Source organism: Ixodes scapularis, unplaced genomic scaffold (assembly GCF_016920785.2).
Source record: "Ixodes scapularis isolate PalLabHiFi unplaced genomic scaffold, ASM1692078v2 PGA_scaffold4__175_contigs__length_147842914, whole genome shotgun sequence".
Classification (NCBI taxonomy): Eukaryota; Metazoa; Arthropoda; class Arachnida; order Ixodida; family Ixodidae; genus Ixodes; species Ixodes scapularis.
In genome coordinates this window covers 113,870,905-113,893,605 of record NW_024609879.1, presented here as the reverse complement: position 1 = coordinate 113,893,605, position 22,701 = coordinate 113,870,905, and the positions used below count along the sequence as shown (strand labels likewise).

At 45.9% G+C, this 22,701-nt stretch overlaps 1 protein-coding gene across 6 annotated transcripts in view; it reads left to right on the top strand.

Annotated features, from left to right (window-relative positions):
* LOC115308579 (TNF receptor-associated factor family protein DDB_G0272098-like) overlaps positions 1-22,136 on the top strand; it is a 183,088-nt gene extending 160,952 nt beyond the window's left edge. For 3 of the 6 annotated variants that reach the window (XM_040220928.3, XM_040220924.3, XM_040220922.3), the window contains 3 exons: positions 18,714-18,788; positions 18,914-18,979; positions 21,856-22,135. In XM_040220928.3, coding sequence (XP_040076862.2) covers positions 18,714-18,788; positions 18,914-18,979; positions 21,856-21,996 — 282 coding nt within the window. In that variant the 3' untranslated portion in view covers positions 21,997-22,135. Of the gene's footprint in view, positions 1-18,713; positions 18,789-18,913; positions 18,980-21,145; positions 21,272-21,855 lie in introns of those variants that run through there. The other 3 variants (XM_040220927.3, XM_040220931.3, XM_040220925.2) reach the window with 3 other exon arrangements.
* The last annotated feature ends 565 nt before the right edge of the window (positions 22,137-22,701 follow it).

The window sequence follows — 22,701 nt, the reverse complement described above, 5'->3', positions numbered from 1 at the left end:
ATATAAAAATTGGGACAATATTTGGATATTTCCAAAAACACCCGTTTGCAGCGACAAGCGAAACAACTTCTCAAGAATAGGAGCAAAAATTTCGCAGCAGCCCTTTACGAAAAAAGTGAAAATACCATCGCATAATGTTTGCTAATAAATTATACGCTTTTGAATAATTAAAAAAAAATAAATGAATGCTAGCTGAAAATAATTATAATTCCTATTTGTATAGCGTTTCCAAAATAGCACGAATATGTATTTAATAATGGAATGTTCTTTCGTCTGTATTAATTAGATAATAAAAGTTGTACCAATGTAACTGTTTCAAAACAACAAAGTAAAAGAAAATAGTTTAACAACAAAGCGGTGCCTTGACCGCAGTACTTGAGAGCTAGGTTTGTGCAAAAAAAATTCAGATAAACTAATAGAGCTAGAGGCTCTTGGTATTGTTCTATAAACAGGGTGACATTGATTATTGTAGTTGATGCTTTCGATTATTCTTCTAGATAGCCTGAACTATATATTGCCACCCGCAGAGCCGAGAAGGCAACGCTCGGTCACGGTCTTCTAGAAGATTCCCGGTCATTCTCGCAGCAGACGTAACTTTCCTTCTGCTTTGTTATTCTCGAAAGTGCCAGTTCATCCTCGCCCCGAGCGCGCGACGCTCGAACCTTCTTTGCCGAACTTTCGAGATAGTGACGCAGGGTAGATAAGCGGCTCCCGCGACCTTGTCGAGTCAGTCCCAGTCTCGCTAGCGCTCTGTAGAGCCGCCGAACCGCCGCCCGTTTTTTTTGCTACCTCGACGCACTTTCGTTATTTATTTTTGGTTGGCACAAGTTCGCCCATTAAATCTTTATTTTCAGTTCACTGTTTGGCTTTTCGTCACCTTCATTCGTGACATTTTTGGTGGAGGTGCGGGGTACTTTGCACGGATTTCATACGGTCTACTGCCGAAGAAGACCAACCAGTCGACGAAGCCGACCATGGACCCCCAGTCGTCGCAGTCCCCGACTGTCGCCCCCGTCGTCTACCTGCCCGTCGCCCCTCGTACACCGACGTCCTTCCACGGCGAGATCTACGAAGACGTCGAAGATTGGTTGCAGCAATACGAACGGGTGGCTCTGCACAACCAATGGACTCCGGAACAGCGTCTTCAAAACGTCTATTTTTCCCTCGAGGGAACGGCACGACACTGGTTCGAGAATCGTGAAACCTCGATTACGTCATGGGACCAGCTGAAAGGAGAGCTCCGAGGGACGTTCGCCAGTCAGCACCGAAGGGAGAGAGCCGAAGACCTCCTTCGGACGAGGACGCAAGGCCCCAACGAAAGCGTCACCAGCTTCGTTCAAGACGTCCTGCGACTGAGCGCGCGTGCCGACCCACAATCCACCGAAGACAAGAAGCTGCGTGTCCTTATGCGCGGGGTGAGGGACGGCATCTTTGGGGGCCTCGTCGGCTACCCGCCGACCACCGTCGAAGCGTTTGTCACGGAAGCAACGAACATGGAGCGCGCCCTCCAAGCACGCGCCTCCTACTACCAACGACATCCCGGCGTCGTTGCCTCCACCGACATCGGCGCCCGCACCCGGGACATACGCGACGTTATCCGGGACGTCGTCCGAGAGGAGCTCCGAAAGCTGCTCCCCGCCACTGAGCGCCCGGCGTCGCTGTCAGTCGCCGAGATCGTGCGCGACGAGGTACAGCGGGCCTTGCAGCCTGAAACTCCCGTCAACGAGCAAGCCCCTGAGGAACCGAGGCTGACCTACACCGCCATGGCCAGACGACCGCCGCAAGCTCCCCGCCAAGCTACGGTGCCACCACGACGTCAACCTCCTGCACCGCAACGACGAGACACACCAGCACCGCCGTACCTCCGACGTCTCGACGACCGACCTCAGTGCGTCCGGCGAGAACAACCGGCGCCCAGGAAGACTGACGTGTGGCGGACGGCTGATCGACGCCCCCTGTGCTACCACTGTGGTGAAGCAGACCACATCTACCGACGATGCCCCTACCGACAGCTGGGCTTACGAGGCTTCCACCCCGACGACCCGCGACCACGTTACGGAGAGCGACCTAGGGACATCGACGAATACCTTCGCCGTTCGCCATCCCCAGGACCGTCTCCCCGCCGCGGTTACCGATCGCCATCACCGCAACGCCCTGCATCGCCTCATCGTAGGTCCCGCCGAGAGAGCCTGTCTCCCGTGTCCCGCCGGGAAAACTGAGTGCGGCAATACCGGGAGGTGGTATTGCCGATGACGAACGACGCCAATATCCTCCACAAACGTCGGAGGGCTCCCACACTAGCCACGAGACGGATAGGAACGACGGTTCTTTGACGGTGTCGAATAACCTCGACGTTACCATCGACGGCCACGACGCGAAGGCGCTCATCGACACCGGAGCAGACTATTCGGTTTTAAGTGGGAAGCTCTCTCGCCGCCTTCGGAAGGTGATGATGCCGTGGGAAGGTCCGAAAATACGAACCGCCGGTGGACATCTCATCACACCAGTGGGAAGGTGTACTGCGCGCGTGGACATCCACGGAGAGACCTGCCCCGTGAAGTTCGTCGTCCTCAAAGACTGTTCGAGAGACGTCATCCTTGGCATGGACTTCCTCTGTGAGTACGGTGCAGTGATCGACCTTGGAGCAAACAGGTTGACGCTGCGAAAGCCCGTGCTACCTCCAGAGGGATCCAAAACGTCGCCAGCCGCCGTCCGAGTCATTGCGGACCACGTGAACCTGCCGCCACGGTCGAGTGTTCTTGTGCCCGTCGTTACCGACGCAGTTGCCAGCGGGAAAGTTCTTCTGGAAGGCAACGTCCAACTGCTTCTCGGAAGAGGAATAGGCGTCGCAAGGGGCGTAGCAGAGCTGCAGGATGGACGTTGTGTGGTCCTCGTGACGAACTTTCGACCGGAGACGCAGCATCTCACGAAAGGTGCCACTATAGGACACGTCGAGGAACTCCAGGCCGACGCCGAAATCGCCGCGATCTCCGACGAGCCCTCGCCATGTCAGCCGTCCAGTACAGTGCCGCCACAGCTCGACGTTAACCCCAAGCTCAGCACCACGGAACGACGACAGCTCGGAGACCTCCTCGCCGAGTTCGGCGACTGCTTTGCGACGACGTCGAGGGTGCGCCAGACAACAGTTGCGAAACACCGCATCATTACCAACGAGGACGCGCTCCCTGTGCATCGGCCGCCGTACCGGGTCTCCCCAAAGGAACGAGAGGCCATCCACGAACAAGTACAGGAAATGCTCAACGACGACATCATTCAGCCTTCAAGCAGCCCGTGGGCCTCTCCAGTCGTGCTGGTAAAGAAGAAAGACGGAACGCTTCGATTCTGCGTTGACTACCGGCGGCTCAACGCGGTCACGAAGAAAGACGTGTATCCGCTCCCCCGCATCGACGACACGCTGGACCGGCTGCGCCACTCCCGATACTTTTCGTCGATGGACCTTAAGAGTGGCTACTGGCAGATCGAAGTCGACGAACGGGACCGAGAAAAGACTGCCTTCGTCACGCCCGACGGACTGTTTGAGTTCAAGGTGATGCCCTTCGGACTGTGCACGGCGCCGGCAACGTTCCAACGTGTCATGGACACCGTCCTGGCAGGCCTCAAGTGGCAGAGCTGTCTCGTTTACCTCGATGACGTCGTGGTATTCTCGGCCAACTTCGACGAGCATTTACGACGCCTTCGGGCCGTTTTAGAGGCAATCAGGACCGCAGGACTCACCCTCAAGCCGACGAAGTGCCGGTTTGCCTACGGAGAACTGAAGTTCCTGGGCCACGTGGTGAGCAACGAAGGTGTAAGTCCTGACCCTGAGAAGACTCGCGCCGTAGCGGCCTTTCCACCGCCCACCGACAAAACTGCCGTCCGAAGATTCCTTGGACTTTGCGCATACTACCGGCGATTCGTTCAGGATTTCGCCAAGCTTTCTGCGCCGCTAACGCACCTTACGAAAGACGCCGTGAACTTCGACTGGGGTGAAGAACAACAACAGGCATTCGACGAACTAAAGCGACGGCTCCAGTCACCACCGATTCTCGGCCACTTCGACCAATCAGCCGAAACGGAGGTCCACACGGACGCCAGTAATACAGGGCTCGGAGCGGTACTGGTCCAACGACAAGACGGTGCGGAGCGCGTGATCGCATACGCTAGCCGGACGCTGTCGAACGCGGAACGCAATTACTCAACGACCGAGAAGGAATGTCTGGCCGTCGTCTGGGCCATCACGAAATTCCGCCCATACCTGTACGGGACTCCTTTTCGGGTGGTCACCGACCACCATTCGCTGTGTTGGTTAGCGAGCCTGAAGGACCCATCGGGACGCCTCGCTCGATGGAGCCTACGACTGCAAGAGTACGACGTAACCGTGGTCTACAAGTCAGGCCGAAAACACAGCGACGCCGACTGCCTGTCCAGAGCCCCTGTCGAGTCAGCTGCCGGATGTGCCAAAGACGACGACGACGACCACTTTCTTGGCCCGGTGAGCATTCACGGCATGGCAGCGCTCCAGCGGGACGATCCTGAGCTGCGTGCATTGATCGACCACTTGGAGGGACGAGGGGGTACGATTCCCCGAGCCTTCTCACGTGACCTGCCAAGATTCGCCGCCCGGAGAGGTATCCTCTATAAAGAAAACTTCGGGGACAACAACTCGACGTGGTTGTTAGTGATTCCTGCTAGTCTTCGAGAAGAGATCTTCCAAGCCTGCCACGACGACCCAACATCTGGTCACCTTGGCTACAGTAGGACTCTTGCTCGAATCCGAGAAAAATACTACTGGCCCAAGCTTCCGAAGACTGTCCACCTCTACGTCCGTTCGTGCCACGAATGCCAACGACGCAAGAAACCACCGACGAAGCCGGCAGGTCTCTTGCAACCGATCGCGCCCCCGACTGCACCATTTTAGCAGGTTGGAATGGATCTTCTCGGACCTTTCCCACCGTCGGCGCAGGGAAACCGGTGGATAATCGTGGCAACTGATTATCTCACCAGGTACGCCGAGACAAAAGCCCTCCCGTCGGGGACCGCCGTGGAAGTAGCCAAATTCTTCGTGGAGTCTATCGTCCTCCGACACGGCGCTCCCCAAGTCCTGATTACGGACCGAGGATCCTCGTTCATGGCGCAACTGACACAAGAGATACTCCGCCTGAGCCACACCGACCACCGCCGGACCACGGCATACCACCCGCAGACCAACGGGCTGACGGAGCGACTGAACAAGACCATCTCCGACATGATTTCTATGTACGTGGACGTGGAACACAAGACGTGGGATGAAGTGCTGCCCTACGTCACGTTTGCGTACAACACGGCGATTCAAGAAACTACCGGCGTTACACCCTTTCAGCTGGTGCACGGCAGAAAGGTGACGACGATGCTCGACGCCATGCTGCCCCACGACCCGACGGATGACGGCACTGACGACGCCCAGCTGGTCACCCAACGAGCAGAAGAAGTACGCCAGCTAGCCCGTCTTCGAATAAAGGACCAGCAACGTGTGGACGCTGGCCGGTACAATCTTCGCCGCCGCGACGTGGAGTTCCAGCCCGGAGACAGGGTATGGGTGTGGACGCCCATTCGCCGCCGCGGCCTCAGCGAGAAACTGTTAAAACGCTACTTCGGACCCTACAAGGTCATCCGCCGCCTTGGGGACTTGAACTACGAGGTGCTCCCCGACGGAACTCGCCCATCAGGACGCCGCCAGCCACGACCCGAAGTCGTCCACGTAGTTCGACTTAAGCCGTTCTACGCGCGTTAGGATTGTGAAACTGCATGTTTCTTTTGTTTCGCCGTAATTGTTTTAGCCATTTCCGTTTTCCTTTCGTTTTGCATCGGGGCGATGCACTTTTAAAGGGGGGGATAATGCCACCCGCAGAGCCGAGAAGGCAACGCTCGGTCACGGTCTTCTAGAAGATTCCCGGTCATTCTCGCAGCAGACGTAACTTTCCTTCTGCTTTGTTATTCTCGAAAGTGCCAGTTCATCCTCGCCCCGAGCGCGCGACGCTCGAACCTTCTTTGCCGAACTTTCGAGATAGTGACGCAGGGTAGATAAGCGGCTCCCGCGACCTTGTCGAGTCAGTCCCAGTCTCGCTAGCGCTCTGTAGAGCCGCCGAACCGCCGCCCGTTTTTTTTTGCTACCTCGACGCACTTTCGTTATTTATTTTTGGTTGGCACAAGTTCGCCCATTAAATCTTTATTTTCAGTTCACTGTTTGGCTTTTCGTCACCTTCATTCGTGACAATATTTAATTACAGGAGCACAGGGAGCAGTGTGAAAAAAAGAAACTTGCTTGCGAGTACTACAAATTGGAACTGAAAGGCGATCATGAAGTGAGTAGGGGTTATAAACGTCAAAACGGACATTTTACTTGATTATGACAGTACCATGTTAAAAGAAAGTGCCTATTCACCCGACAGCAAAGATAATAATTTCCCCCAAACTCTACTGGCAGTCGCTCCTCATTGGCAGTGCCAATCGGTTCATGGAACGACGTTTTGTCCATAGGCAGTGTTTCATCAACAGCTCAGATGAGCTTCATTCTGTAATGAGCCGCCCCAGACTGTCGTCGCGAAGCGGCGTTAACGGGTGGGCCGAGTGGGTTATTGCGAGCTCCAGTGACGCGCGACGAAACGTCCCTACATTGTGCAATTCGCGTAACGAGTGTTAATAAAACGTGTTCATTAAACGTGTTTCTAGGAAATGCCGGAATAATAAGAAAGGCAGTACGCTAACGCTAGACGTCGCATGATTTCAGACAGCTAATGGGAGATGACTGCCTGTAGAATTTTGAGGAAATATTCTGCCGGGTGCCACGAGAGCAGACACTGTAATGTTTAGATTGTTTAGGGCGGCGCGAAACGCACTTATTGTTTTCACGCACGACAGTATCAATTGTTCATCTAGTTCTGGCCCGACGAAGATTGATCTGCAAATTGGAACTTATTTTTCGTTGTGTCAAATTATTCATTAGGGGCAGCTTCCTCTCAGAAAAAGAATCCTTCGTTTCCACTACCATCGTGGCAAGGGCAATTTTAATACTGGATGTGACACAGGCTAGACTCGATCGCAGTGCCGCTGTTTTCAACTCCGCGGCAACTCCAGTATGAACTCCGGGAGCGTAACATAAGACAACGGAGAAGATGAAACTCGCACTGTGCCGCGAATTCCTCGTGAACGGCCCTATACAGGAGGCTCACCGGAGTGGAAAAAGAAGAAAACAAGAAGATAAAGATAGGAGTGCTGGGCAGGAACGCTAAAAGCCCGGACAGCTTGCTTGTTTCGCACGAGGAGATGAGCACGTTGTCCGCTCTTAGAAATAGGGGATGAACAGGGGTACATCCCTTGCCTCATATGTAACACCCCAAAACTACATTTCGTCGTTCTGTCCACTGACGTCGAGCTGGCGATAGCAACTTTTACGAGCGGCGTTATAGGTGTTGGATATTACGTACTAAATAGCTTATGTGCGCATCAAAGACTGAAAAAGTATCACTGAAGTTTTGCAGCAGGGTCAAAACCTTTATTTTTTTACTGCAGCCTTTAATGAGTGCATTAGCTATTTTAAAAGCTAATGTACTCATTAGCTATGTACATATTAGCTATTAATGAGTAAATATATGATGTACTTAATAGCATACGCGCTCATCTGTTTAACTCTTTTAATAAGTTGTATCGCTCGACCATCAAGCCTCTTAAAAGTTGGTATCGCCAGCTGTACGTCGGTGGACAGAACGTCGAAATGTAGTTTTGAGGCGTTACATATGAGACAAGGGGCGTGCCCCTGAACACCGGCTATTTCTGAGAGTGTTGGCATCTGCTTGGTTACGTGTTTGACACCACGGTAGTAACTAGGCAACTACTGACCAAGACGAGCGGCTGGCCCTCAAGTAACTTGCATCTACTCAAGAAAACGCGAGGCTAGCACTCGCGTTTTTAAATGCTCATTTAAAAACACGTGTGGCCAGCTCCTCGCGTTTTCGATTATGATTGTAATATTATGAAGGCTGTCCCCAAACATTTTTCATATCCTTCATACTATAGATATGTACCATACATTGACGAGCTGAGAGACTTCTTCGTGCCCGTGTTCGCGGAATGTACAATACAAAACGATAATTGCGAATATACAAGGTCCAAATGTAGCGCTAGCAGGCGGAACTAGACGCCAAAGTTTCGCAAGGAGTCGTTATATCGTTAAAAAGTTCGATATTTTGGGAACTTTTTAATGGTAAATTGGTGGCCGAAAAAGCCTACGAATACATGGGCCTGAACGGCGAAAACTACGGAGAATAAGCCCCGTTTTTTTATTGAAAGGCTTAAAAGATAAGTAATCTTTTGAATAAGATAACGGTTAGTTCCAAAACTGGAGCCTCGTACAGACCGCTGGCGCTACATATTGTTTGGCCGGAAACTGAACGTTCTGTGATTCATTTTGCCGGTGAAAATATCCCTGCTACTGTGGTTTGTTGCACGCTGTAGATAAAATGTCGCCTGTTAATATCAAAGTATCGTTAATTTTGATCTCGCAGAAAAACGCGCACCTTGAAATCTGCGAAGACGCTTCGATTGAATGTGCTTTTAAAGAGTTTGGATGCAGCGAGAGAGTGAGTATATTGTGTTTCGTTACATAAACAGGTGTTATACTGTCAATACTTTAACTGGATTTAGACACGTACATACATGTATAAAATATTTCTTGGCATCCATGTCCAACAAGTTTATTTATTTTTTTAGTAACGCATTTTACCTTCAGTTGATACCTCGGAAGATAGGCGCTCGTATAGTGTTTCGACCCAGACAAATATGTTCAAAAATACATTTAGACTAATACCTTGGAGTGGAGAAAGCATATTGCTAAATATGGTTTTTTTCGATAGACTGCAATCCAAAAACCCTTGTAGTTAACGAAAACATATAGCATAGATCAATTATTAGGACGAATAGGGCTTAGCGGCTATCTATAATAAAGAGCGAGAGCCAGCATGCTAATAATATGAGCCTAAACTCAAACACGTTTTAAATACCCTGTCTAAAATATATCGACATTAAGCCAAAGGGACACTTGTGACTTTGTTGAGCTGTGTGTGTTTGCACAAATGGGACAAAAGTTGTTCTCCGTAAAATTTGACAACGAAAAAGTTTATTTTGGTAATATGTTAAGCTTTAATATAGCTAATGCGTAACCACTAGATATTGCTCATATTACAAGCTATTTTAAACAAGCGTTTTAAGGCCCCAAGAAAAGAGATGCAGGAACATGAGAAGGACCCACAAAATGCACTTCTTAATCAAGTGATCTTTGTGAGCATACGTTCTTTTTCTGTTGTGTGTCTTGTATAGGCGTTTAGTGGCCCTTGTCTAGTGCACTCGTATGTGGAGCGTTCCGTGAGCCGTTCGCCAAATTGTATCCGCGAAAAGTACGCGTTTCTCAGAAAGAGTTTGTCACGTTGGTGTCTGCCAAGAAGCCTATTTAGAAAAAAAACAAAAACAGCCTAGAAACGTTTGGTATAATTAGATCCTTAATAACCTTTGATAATGAACTAATTAATAAATAAGTTTCATGTAATGGTTTTACTTACTTTTTCATCATTGAAAACTACGATATCAGCGGGCCAATGGAACTTTAGTTTAAGTGGTCCAATTTATTCAATGGGGTGCCAATGACAGCACAATATTGTAAAACATTAGAAGCCTGTTGGCACTTCATTGGAAGTGGTATCCAACTTATCCAAAATGGTGCCAATGACTGTCCAATATTTGAGAACATTGGACACCCATTGCCACTTTGTTGTAAATGGTATCCAATTTATCCATTGAGGTGCCAATGACCATCCAATATTGGGCGACATTGGGAGCTCATTGGCACTTCGTTGGAAGTTGTATCCTATTTATGCAATGGGGTGCCAATGACTGCCCAATATAAAATAACATTAGGATCCCATTGGAACTTTATTGAAAGTGGTATCCAATTTATCCGTTGGGGTGTCAATGACCTTTTGATATTGGGCGACATTGGAAGCTCATTAGCACCACATTGGAAGTGGTTTCCGATTCTTCCAATAGGATTCCAATGGTTTCCCAATATTGGTCATAGAAAAGATAAAGCGGGCCAATCATTGCTCATTTTCTCAATAGATTTTCAATGTTGGTTACAGAGATAACACAATGGGCCGTTGATGGCCCTCTTTTTCCGAGATATGCCCAATATTGGACCAATGGCCTCTGCTGCTTGGGGAGTGTTTCTTTTATTGTGTTTCCTATTACAGAAGGCGATAGGCACAATTTCGGAGCTTCAACAGAAAATAAAAGATATGGAGCGGCGCAACGTATGTATATTCATTTTCAGTAAACAACAATATAGTTAAACGTTTTTACTAGAAATGCTTGTGCAACTTGTATAGACTTAAGCAGTGCAATTGAATATTTGTTAAAAACGCTTGCGAGTGTACTAACATTGAACAGTGCATCGTTCTCAATATGATCCGGATTAGCTTCGCCTGATGATCGAAAACAAAACTGCCACGCAGAAGAAATTTCTTCAAGCATGTAGGAATGAACTCTTCATGTGCAGGTTTTACTCGTAGCATTTGCGAGAAATATTAATTTCTGCAATTCAGACTTTAAGAATTTACAAATTCCATGCTCCGTGCGAGGTTATGGGTATTATCATACGATCATATCAAATATGATTTGGGTTAGGAGGCTCTTCACCTCGTGTTAACCTCAATCGGATACTGTGGCTCTGCATAAATGTTACTGTGCTAAAATACGGCCCATGGCCTTGTACACGTTATAAAAAAAATTATAATTTAACACATTTCAAACATTTTAGCTTAGAAATTATTCAATTAGATTACTTGATTACTAAATAATAAAGTACTTGTTCGTTACTTGAAAAGGTAGCTGTTACTTTTCCGATTCCTTGATTCTCAAGGCGTCAGATTTTTTTTGGGCGGTTTGAAAACGGGTTTTTTGAAGTGTTCATTATTGCATTAAGATCCACAAATCATACACTACTTATCTTCTTAAGCAAGTAATTTTTTATAAATTACTCTTCTAACGCAGACTTGGTTTGATGATTTATTTGTGCAGAAACTTGTAGGAACAAAGGCGCCTTTATAAAGGGGAGGGGAAAAAATAACTGTTGGAAGTAATTTTGATACTTCCGTAAGTAATAGAAAAATATTTGCCATTACTTGGTAATAAATGTATATAAATGATTAAAATTGCTACAAAATATATTCAAGTACAAGCAAATTGATTAATTGTAGTGGGTACTTTACAGGTGTGAATAGGGGTAGTGTCAGGACCTCAGCGGCTCGCATGAGGAGCCTGGTGTAGGTCGCGAAAGGTGTCGACATTGGTGCTTCTTGGGTAGGTTGGTAGAGTTGGGAGCATGCTCCGTGATAGGCAAGTTGCGATCGTTTGTAAACGCCTTAAGCAATGTCTTTCAAGCTTGGCAGGCTGCAGCGAATTTCTGCTATCGTGACGATTGCCGCGCCGTGATTGTTTACACATGCAGCCTCATAATCTCCCACTGCCGAGTCGCCTTGGACCCAACACTACCCCACCCTCTATTCTCGTAGACTGTAGAATCGTTTCCAGCCGTTCTTCTCTTTTGTCACCTCACATGCTGTCTATGATGATTTAATTCCACCCTCTTCAATTCAGTTCTGCAACTCTAAGCCAAAGTTCTTAAGAACGCAATTTTCGGCGTTCTGTGCCTTCGCGATGTAAATATAAAAATTGCGATGTAAATTCGCGTTGTAAATATAGGAATACGGAATTCGAAAAGTTTATTGTGATGGTATTATTTTGAAGTCGCAATGGAATGGACTTAAGGTCAAAGTATCATGATTATATTTATTTATGTATGGATAAACAAAGAAATACATCCTTTACTGAACATAATTACGACTGTTTATTTTTTTCCAGATGTCTCAACAGGAGGAAGCGAAAAATAAAGAAGCGAAGCTGGTAAAAAAAATACAAGAACTGGAGAACCGTCAGGTAGAGCCAAATACATTTCACTGGAATAATATTTAAATATTTTTTCGATTTGTAACCTACCTTTAATATTAATACTAAAATTAATTTTGCTATTAATAATATTTATTATTAATAATTGTTATTATTAATAATAATATTTATTATTAATAATAATATTTATTATTAATAATTGTTAATATTAATACTTGTTATTAATAATAAAAATAATCATAATAATATTCCTTATATTCGTGTGCCCAAAAATTTTTTTCACTTCAGCGCACAAAGAACGTGTAAACACCAAATTAACACAAAACAAACCAAACACATATCAGAGATGGGTAGCGATCGCTTGCAATTTTTTGTGGTAAACAAAAACAAAATCACTGAATATTCCAATACCTGAATGGTCAAAGAGGTTAAACAGTGGTTGTATGCGTGACAAGGGGACCTGCAGATAGTCTTGATATAAACATTACAGTGGTTCCTAGTGGAACGGGAGGGGACATGCATCTGATTGCATTTGATTTAAGCGAATCATTATCTATAATTTTATTTACTATATTTTGAGAAAAAATACTATTCGCATTCTGTTCTCCTGTCAGACAGTGACCTCAGCAAGAACTTATCTAGAAGAAAGTTCCAAACAAAATAAATGCGGCGCTGAAGATTGCGGTCGTAAACGATGCGTTTTTGCACACTTTCAATTTTGTTGACTGCGTTTCTAATAACCCATTCCAAGATACAGAAGAGAATTCAAGCCCCGACCTAGCTAGAGAGCAAAAGAAACGAATAATGCAGGCAGAAATTTTAAATTTCTGCAGGATGCAAGATATCAGTCCAACATCTTTGTCGCACTGCCAAGAATAGTGGACACATAAGAAGAAAACTTCAGTTCATTATCTATGCTCACGCCAAGGTCTCTTAAAACAAAGATGTACTTGATTGAAAATACTTTTAATAAATAATAGTTATGTAATACCTTAAGATGTCTGCACAGGGACAGGACGTTTGTTTTGAGAGGGTTCAGTAACAAGCTATTCACACTTCACCACTGAACTATGCGTGATTCATCATTCTGTAAAGTTTCGAAGTCGAAAAGGATATGAACATTCATAAAAAACTTAATGTCATCTGCAGACAACGACAATTTGGAATTTTCAATAAATGAGTCTACATCAATTACGAAGATAAGAAATAACCAGGGTTAAGTATAGATCCTTGGAGAATGCCGGAATTGAAAAAAAAAAAAAAAGAGTTCTTGAGCGACAATTATCTATTCGAACACGGTTGGGACGAAACGATAGGTAACTTTGAAACAATTTGCACAACTCTGCAAAACAACTATATAAAATAATTTATGTAATAACAAGCCTTGGCTTACTTTATTAAACGGTTTTCACATTTTAAAATATATACAATCAATTTGACCTCTGTTCATAACAACAGGGGCACAGAAGTTAAAAAAATTGCACAATGTACTTTCAACTGACTGTCCCGTCAAGAAACCGTGATGGCAGGCTAGAAATTTTCAGAGGAAGAAAAATATATTTGGCTATACATTACGCGTTCAATCACATTAGAAAACCCAGACAATAAGGATATGGGGCGATAGTTCTTAGTAACAGAAGCGTCACCTTTGAAAATTGGTACACTCACCGCTTCTTCCAAAGCGATGGAAAAACACCGGAACTAAAAGAAAGGCTAAAGATGTGCTTCAAAATATGTTAAACAGTTCACGGCAACTATTAATAGTAAAAGAAGGAATGAAGTCAGCCCCAGGAGATAATTTTGTTTTAGTTTCTTTATAGCTTCAGCGATTTTTTCGATACCTTCTCTATGCCCGCCAAAAATCATGGCAGTTCATTTTAATATTCGTAGGTTGAACGGTTGAGCAACAGTCACTGATGCAATCGGCAATCATACCTGCAACCACTACAGGGACGGAGACATATGTGTCGTTGTGTGAGAGGTCGCGTATTCAAATAATTTGGGTAGTATCGCGCGTTTGCTGTTTCGCAAACCTCCAAAAATCTTTTGGGCTTCGGTTCAAGCAACGCTCTATTTGGTCAAGGTTTAAGCGCTTATCTTTATAGTACAACTTTTAGCTAGAGCACGATAAATGCTAAACTGAGTATACCATAAGGTATTGCCTGTTCGTTTAAAGCATGTGAAAGTGAATTTGTTTTACGCAAACAAGTTTTTTAAGTTTTAGGGAATCCATTCGGGATAACTTGAAGGCTTGAAAATCCGCTGAGGCACAAAATAATGAATCACATCTTTAACAATTCACGAAAACGGCTGAGTCAGGGTTTCTGTGTCAGTAATTGCAAGAGCCCCGCTCCAATCAAAGTTTTTGAAGTATCTGTGCATGCTCAGATAATATACTTGGGCATAGTTGTAATTAGAACAACTACGGTATTGTGGCTTTTTTCGTGGAAGGCAGAAGATAACCTTGAATTGTGGGTGAAACTCACTTATTCGCACTATGTAATTTATAACAGGGATCTCAGAATCGACTGATATGTTAGATAAAACAAGGTCTAGACGATTTCTGCTCTACTTTTAATTAGATTAAGTCGGTCAAGACAACAGTAGTCCATGAGCGACAGTAACCATAAAGTAATCTTTGATGTTATAGGATTGTTGGCAATAGCAAACGACATCGGCCAGTCCACTCCTGGATGATTAAAATCTCCATATATCTGTACTTTGTATTTCTGAAAATTTAGTTGTTTACTAAGTGTCCACCTTACAAAAATAGGTATGGACGTCTTATGCTCATACTATTGCCATTCAATTATCCCTGTGTCCACCCCATGAATTCCCGTAGACAATTCATGGACCATTTCTGGACCGCTGGTTTGTCATAGAATGGCCATAACAACGATAAAGGAATCTCCCGATACAAAAACGTTTTTCATTCCTTCATATTGCCATGCTATGGCCCTGGTGGTCTATGCACACGCTAGTGCTTCTCGATGGTTTGAGCTACAGATTGGTAGATTAATAAAGTGATTCCGGTTAGATGTTTTCGTTAGGTGTAGGGAGGTGGCCGAGTTAAAGAGTTGTTAATTAAGCGCCGGGCATCAATATGTTGCATTGATGTCTAGATACATGTCCAACTTCAGGGAATATTCAATGTGGCGGAGGAAGGGTTCAATATGTACCGAAATAATTCTTACCTGTTGTTATCTTATTCTGTTATCTGTTATCTTATTCTAAATACGATAACAGCGCCACCTTTTAGCGACGAGTTGAAACATGAAAGTTGCTTTGAATGGCTAATGCTAGATATACTTAATGTTCCCAGAGTACCGAAACTCCCAGGCTCGAGGTGCCAAGAAGGCGGTTCAATCTTTTCTTTACTGAGGTCAGCATGGGCTTTTAGAAACCATTTTTTGCGTAAAAACAAACAGAAAAAATGAAAGCCGTTTACAACTCCCTGTAACACCGAATTAGAGCCCAGCTCTTGAGGAGGAGGGGAAGGTACGGAGAAGAGGATATGCCCCTCCTCCTCTCTTGCTCGCCTTTTAATTAGGGGAATATTTTCCGCTAGATATAGCGGGGAAATTGTTTCGCCAAACTTAGCGGGGAAACTTTACCGCTAAATTTAGCGGGAAAATATTTTCCATTAGACTTAGCGGGGTAATTTTTTCGCTACATTTAGCGGGGAGATTTTCCGCTTTAGCGGGGAAATTTTTCCGCTAGATTTACCGAAGAAACTTTTTCCGCTAGATTTATCGGGGAAACTTTTTCCGCTAGATTTAGAGGGGAAAATTTTTCTCTAAATTTAGCGGGGATATTTACCTATAATACACCGCGCGGTTACGCCGACGGCGACGGCGAGGGAGACGCCGACGCCGCTCAAGCCGGAAACGGGCGCCCAAGAGCTGCGGTCTAAAAGCTCCCTTTGTAGTAACGTTAGTTGGAGGTCAGCACAAAATGACTGGCGCATGATGTTTGCTAGAATCTTTAGTTTACAAGGCTTTGCGACTGAAATAATATTGTTTTTATACAAACATGTCTCACCGGTGGTTTCAGAAAGCGCGTGTCGACCTGGGCGCGTCCTAGCTTCGGTAGTAATTCGCTGCGCGTCCACTTGGGGGTCGGGGGTGGGCATCCCTGAAATCCCTTTCGCCGCATATGTTTCGGAGCCCAAATGGCCGATTAACATGAAAATAGAAGGGTCGCAGCGGACGCTGTCGAATGCCATACTCCCGAACCAATAGAAGCAACCGTGCTGAACCCCGAGTAGTCGCTGCGGGAGAAATGGCGGCGTTGCGATCGCTATTATTTCGGTTCTTGAGTACGAATCGGTACCCCACTTTCAGGGCAGGCTCTATGGAGGTTTCCTAACGGAGTTTTTCTAGTAATATTAGTCACTCTGGACCTCGTAGCTACCCCCTGCAGACTGAATGGCTTTTCTAAGGACCCCGTTGTGCAGACCCTGTGTGACTTCTCTGCAGACCCCATAAGGACCCGGACCCTGTGTAGACCCTGTATCGCTTCCCTGCGGACCCCGTAGGTATATACCCTGTAGACCTTGTATGAGTTCTTTGCAGGCACCTTATGGATCTTGGGTAGAAACCCTATGGGGTCTACGTGAACTCTATAGGGTGTCTTAGTATAAATAGGGTATAGGATGGGATATAGGGTGGTTCAAAGCAGAGATATTTAAGAGTGAATATATCAACAAATGAAAACGCGCTTTCGCCCTTCCATCACTGCAGTCAAATTCGTATGTTGCCATTTGATGGGATAGACATAAAAACTGAACTAAAAAACATTTCTTTATATAATTAAGAATGGTAATCTGCAAAATATAAATGTAACGTATATGTGGCGATACGTTCCACTTTTTTAAGTGTAACGGGAACGAGTTTTTTTTTCACATATAGAACTTGTAACGGGAACGCGTTCCAAAAATGAGAAAAAACGATGAAGGAGCTTTCGTTTTTTTTTTTTTTTTTTGTTTATGAACGTGTACAACACTGGTCTACTAGAATAGAGGGTGGGGTAGAGTTGGGACCGGCGCGGCTCGGCAATTGGAACTCGTGAGGCTGCGTGTGTCGACAAAAATCACGGCGCGAATGCTCGCGAATTCCGCGACTTAAGCGCGAAACACATGTACGACGAGAGCGTTCGATCCGACGTCCAATCCGACGTCCGATCCGACGTCCGATCCGACGTCCGATCCGACATCCGGTCGCCGCTCCGACTCGCCGCAAACGATTCTTCGAGACACCGGCTTCCGACCGAGGTTACGACGCGTCGTTCCGAAGGTTGCGATCGGCTCCGCCCAGTTCTGTAAGGGTGTGTTCAATGTCAGGTAACCTGTTCTCTTGTTGTAACTGTAGGTCTCTTTGTGAAAGTTAAGTGATGGCTGTAGTCTGCCTTAGATTTTTGGGTGTCTGAAGATTCGTGGAAGCAAAGAAAGTAGCCGAGTTTCAAACGTCCCTCGTTCTGTGTGTTTTTCTTCGACTAAAACTTGTGCTTTTAGTACCACAGTCTCGTGCACAAAAAAAATAAAAATAATGGGTGTCCACTAGCTCTCCTGCACCCGACTGTTACAAAGCGAGGACAACAGAAAATAAACCCTCAGATAAGTAACCAAAAATGTTAACGAGATCCTATTCTTCGTAAATATATTGTTTTTATACTTTTAGAATTTCCGCTTGGAAATAAAATACAAAATACCACACTGGACGAAAAAAATGACCGCAGCTCCACGTGGTGAATGATGTTGATTGGGGCGAAGCTCCGGTGGTGCTTGTCTGCGTAGACGCTGAGCCGCAGCATGCCGAGCCTTTCGTTCGTTCTCATCCATGTCAGAAAGAGAATTTGTGGTATGGAACGTGGTTATATACGCATTTGAGCATTTGACCGCAGCGCCCTCTCCTGTATAGGCTTGAGCGGCTACATGCAACGTTTCATCCATGACATCCTCAGCTCTTGAGTTACTACCACATTACAGAGCCCCCTACTCGTCCCGCAGCCGTGGCCGAGTGGATAAGGCGATGGACTAGAAATCCATTGGGGTCTTCCAGCACAGGACTGCGCAAACATTTATTTTTTATCTTTTTTTTTTGCCCTGCACGAGCACGTGAGCACACGAGCACGAGCACCAGCAAGATCGATGTGAGGACGGACGACGGACGGACAAGAATGACCCTAAGGAGCATCGCCCCTAAAAAAGGAACGCCGTTCCTTTTTTCGTTCCAGTTGAAATGTAACGAGTTTCCGTTCCAGTTCCACCGATGCAAAATGGAACGGCGGCGTTACTGGAACGCGTTCCTCCTCAAAGGAACGCGTTCCAGGAACGCCGTTACTTGGAATGCCGTTCCGTACAACACCGCAGTAGACTGTAGAATTGTCTCCAGCCCTCCTCCTTTTTTGTCATCTCACATGTTCTCTGTGATGGTTTAATCCCACCCTCTTCAGTTCAGTTCTGCAAGTCTAAGCCAAAGTTCCGAAGAACGCAATCTTCGGTGTTCTGTGCCTTCGCGATGTAAATATGAACATTGCGATGTAAAATCCCGTTGTAAATATAGGAATATCGAATTCGCATAGTTTTTCCTGATGGTATTATCCTGAAGTCTCAATGGCACGGAAATAAAGTCAACCTATCATGATTACATTTATGTATCTTCGAACGAACAATATACGTCCTTGAGTAAACATAAATACGAGTTTTTTTGTTTTTTTTTCAGATGTCTAAACAAGAGGAAGCGAGGAATGAAAACGCGAAGCTGGTAAAAAGAATACAAGAACTGGAGAACTGTCAGGTACAGGCAACTACACTTAACTAGAATAATATTGAATTGTTTCTTCCTTTTTTAAGCTACCTTTATTTCGGAAGAACAACTCACATTACATGTGGTGTAAAAGGTGCTTACGAAACTAATTTCAGCTTGAGGCGGATCAATATCGCATTAACCTTGAAGACGACGTTAAGGTCTACAGGTCTGTGCTGCAGGTAGGTTCAAAATTTTACTTGAAAACTTCAAACACTTCATAGAGGTTGCCTTAGGAATTAAAGATAATAGACACCATGATACCCTGCAGAAATGTTTTTTTTTGTTGACCAAAAATCGTCGTTATAAATTACGTTTACATTCATGTCTTTTTGGGAAGATGACTTATCCACACGCAATTATGACAGGTTCAGGTGATGCCACCCAAAAAACAATGACGGGGCATTCACCCCTACCCTACACGGCCACCCAAGCATAATTTACTTATTCATTAATGCAACCTCCTTGAGGTTTCAGCATGATGAGCACTTTGCTGAAGCAAAGTAGACAGCAGTCTTGTCTAAATTTTAACACGCCATAAATGAAGAAACCATTCAAAGTTGAATCCCTATGACCTAGAAGAAAAAAAAGAAAAGGCGTAGGTAGGTAAGGTGCTATCTTCTGTAGCAAAACATCTGAAAACACTCGTTGTGTCCTCAGCTAGTGTGAGGGGCACTTCTTTACATGATTACCCATCAATGCCCGAATAAAGGGTCGTTCCCACTACAGTTGAGACTAAAGCCAAAGCTACAAACGCTATACTCCGTTCACCACTAGCAGCTCAGCCTTCAACGCGGGCTCGCTGGCTTCCGCGGTGGTTTGGTTGCGTGTGCCCCCGTGTTCACACTTGTTTTAGCAAAGGCAGAAAGCTCGAGCTGAAGGCTGAGCTTCTAGTCTCAGCGTAAGGGCGTACTGAGTATTCGCGGCGAGAAGTTTGGGTATCAGCGCCTGGTAGAATTTGCTCACAACCCACAGTGAGGATACTTCAACTTCCTCTGCTGGTGCAAGTATGTGCAATTCCAAGCTTCTATGCACTATGAAAATTAAAACATAACCTCGTGGGTAGCACGTGCACTACTCGCAGTGTGGCAGAGCCGTTTATTGGGAGAGTTTGGCCATACATTGGTTCGAATAGGCGAGCATTTCGGGGCCAATTATAGGACTCGAAACTGCCCCTAGCAGTGGTCGTGAGCTCTAAATATGTGACACGACTAATTTAAACCGTTTTCGCGTTGCTAGAGTGAACAGGTACAACTCTCGGTGGCTGAAAACTTGGCGCATGTGAAGTTTTCGTCACGTCCATATTCAACGGCAGAATGAACGAACGTGCGCCCCAGACACAGGGCTGACTTGCTAGAAACAGCGTCTGAGCTGAGACTGGGGGGAAGAAAGCACTGCCAAAGCCAGCGTACGAGCTGCGCGAGGCTCATTGCACGTCTCGAGACACTCGTGGGCCTTTAGACTGTTTTTTTTTTTTTTTCAGTCAGTCTCAGCTAAGACGCTGTTCTACCAAGCCGGCCCAGAGCAAACTGTCACCGAGACTACACCGAGACGCCGAGATTGAACGCTTCAATTTCACGCTTTAAATGCAGTTTTCAATATTGTGACGTCGCGGTCTGCTGACTGGTCGACAGTGTGTTGCCCTTTTAGTTTACGCTCTAACGATGGGGGCAGTATTCGGCGCTGGCGTCGACCTTTGCGCCACCCATAGGCCAAACTCTCCCAATATACGGCTCTGCAGTGTGGAAATCAGACTCGCCCTTAGCGAGCTTCTCACCTCGAACAGCTTGCCCGGGAGATCGGGGCTTTGAAACGTTCTTCTGCAGAACGAGCTCTCGCGCTGGAAAGGCACGTCTCAAAGCCAGTAGCGCGGGCTAGTTTGCGTTTCTAGCCTTAACTGCAGTCTCAGCATAAGAGCTTAAGGAGTATAAGCCGTTGCAAGCATGGCGTTAAAGCCGGAGCCCCCTCCGTGAAAGCACATGCGGCATGGGCGTGACGGCACCTTTCCCTGGCTCGCGAGTGTGAATGCTTTCTCGCTCAAATCGAGAGATGGCCGTGGCAAGGTTGCCTGCTTGCAATCGTCTGAAGCTCTCGTCAGCATCGCGTCGAACGTCTTAGTAGCGTTTCATAACTTGCGTGACGCTGTCAGGCGGAGACGCCAAGACGGGCGCGTTGTACGCTGCAGCGACTTTTGAATGGCTTCGGCGTGTTGTCCGCTTGAGGCGGGCCAGGGATCCACAAATGATCACGCCACGTATACGCCTTGCATAGGTGATGCATAGGACCTCAACAGAAACGAAGTATAGGGGACATAGGTGGAGGTGGAGCTCTTTCGTTTCTCTGGTCAGGCCATGTGCGCTGGGGCCTCGGTGGTGACTTGGCTGGACGAACTCGGGACCGTTCCATGGAGTGCTCTCGGTCCTGATTGGATTGGCAGGGAGGACACAGCATAACGCCCCCTGAACTTTGACGATTCTTCTACACACATGGTACATTAACTGAAGGGCCGATTGATAATTATCCCTCCATCTCCTCTAGACAACTATACCCCCTTCATTGGTGATATACCATGTACCTTCTGTCGTCCATTCAGCTTTATTTCGTCTTATATTATGATAAAAGCTATATATGCGCAGACTCAAGGGTCGTATGAATTTATGCTATATATGACGGATCGTGTTAGAATAATTCCCCCTGAATATACTCGGTTGCTTTTTCGCGTTCAATTCCGGATCGCTACCTGGCCCGACCCCCTTCCCTTTCTCTCTCACTCACACAAACACACACACATACACCGGGTTGAGCGTGTTGGTTAGTAATTCACGATAAGGAAAGAGGAATATTTAAGACAAACAGACAAGACAGTGACCAATATATTCAGCAAAAAGCAAAAACTCTCGGCTGCCACAAAGTCTTTCTTGGGCCGTCTTTCCCGTTTTTTTCCAGCTTAATTAACCCAATTTATTTATTTCAATTAAATATTGAAACCTTTGGTGATGGCGCGGTGATAAAGTATGACATATGTTTACGTAGCTTCTCTTTTTTTCTTTCTCACCAGAGCCTAGAAGATAAAGTCGGTCGCATGTCAAAGGAAGCAGCCACCCGAAGGAGAGTGGAAATGCTCAACGAACGAGTCGAAACGTACCTTGGTCCTTTAGAACGGCTGCTGAACGGCCTGCGTGATGTAGACAAAGAATGAATGACACTCCTTCACTTGTACCTGTCCCCGATTTTGCCTGTATTGAACTGCTGTGTTTCGAGCATTCCAAAACCAACAATTCTGTCGACTGCATGCAAGTGGCCAGAATGCTGTGATTAGACTTGGAGTTTTCAAAAGTACACGTTTTCAGGCGTTAAATAAAATTTGTGGTTTCCAGATATATACATTCTTCGTGCTTCATGACGTGGCTTGCGGATTCTTATCTTGTTCAGAAATCCGAAGTATCTTTTGTGAAGAAAACCTAAAAGATGTTGTGAATTCGGTATCTTCGCGTTAGCACGGTAAACAATAGGGAGTTTTAGTAGATCGTTTTCAAAGGCCCGCTACCGCTACAAGCGCGCGCTTCAGAGCATGCATCGAAGTGGCAGCGCGAGCTCCCGCTACGATTAGCGTAGCCTGAAAACACAATCTACTAAAACTCTCTATTACAGATTTTTTTATAACCTGCCCTATTTAAGACAACGGTATACATAGCGTTTACTACATAATTGCCTCTTGTAATGTGACTGCAAAATGTAAGTTTTAAACTCCATAAGGTTAGTTTTGAATTTGTCTGAAACTCATTAAGGGCATTAGATCTTTATACAAAACTATAGTTTTGTATAGTTTTATGGTTTCATTCAAAAGGTTTACATTCAACTCACTCAGGCGATTTAAAAAACGAGGCACTATATATTTCAATGT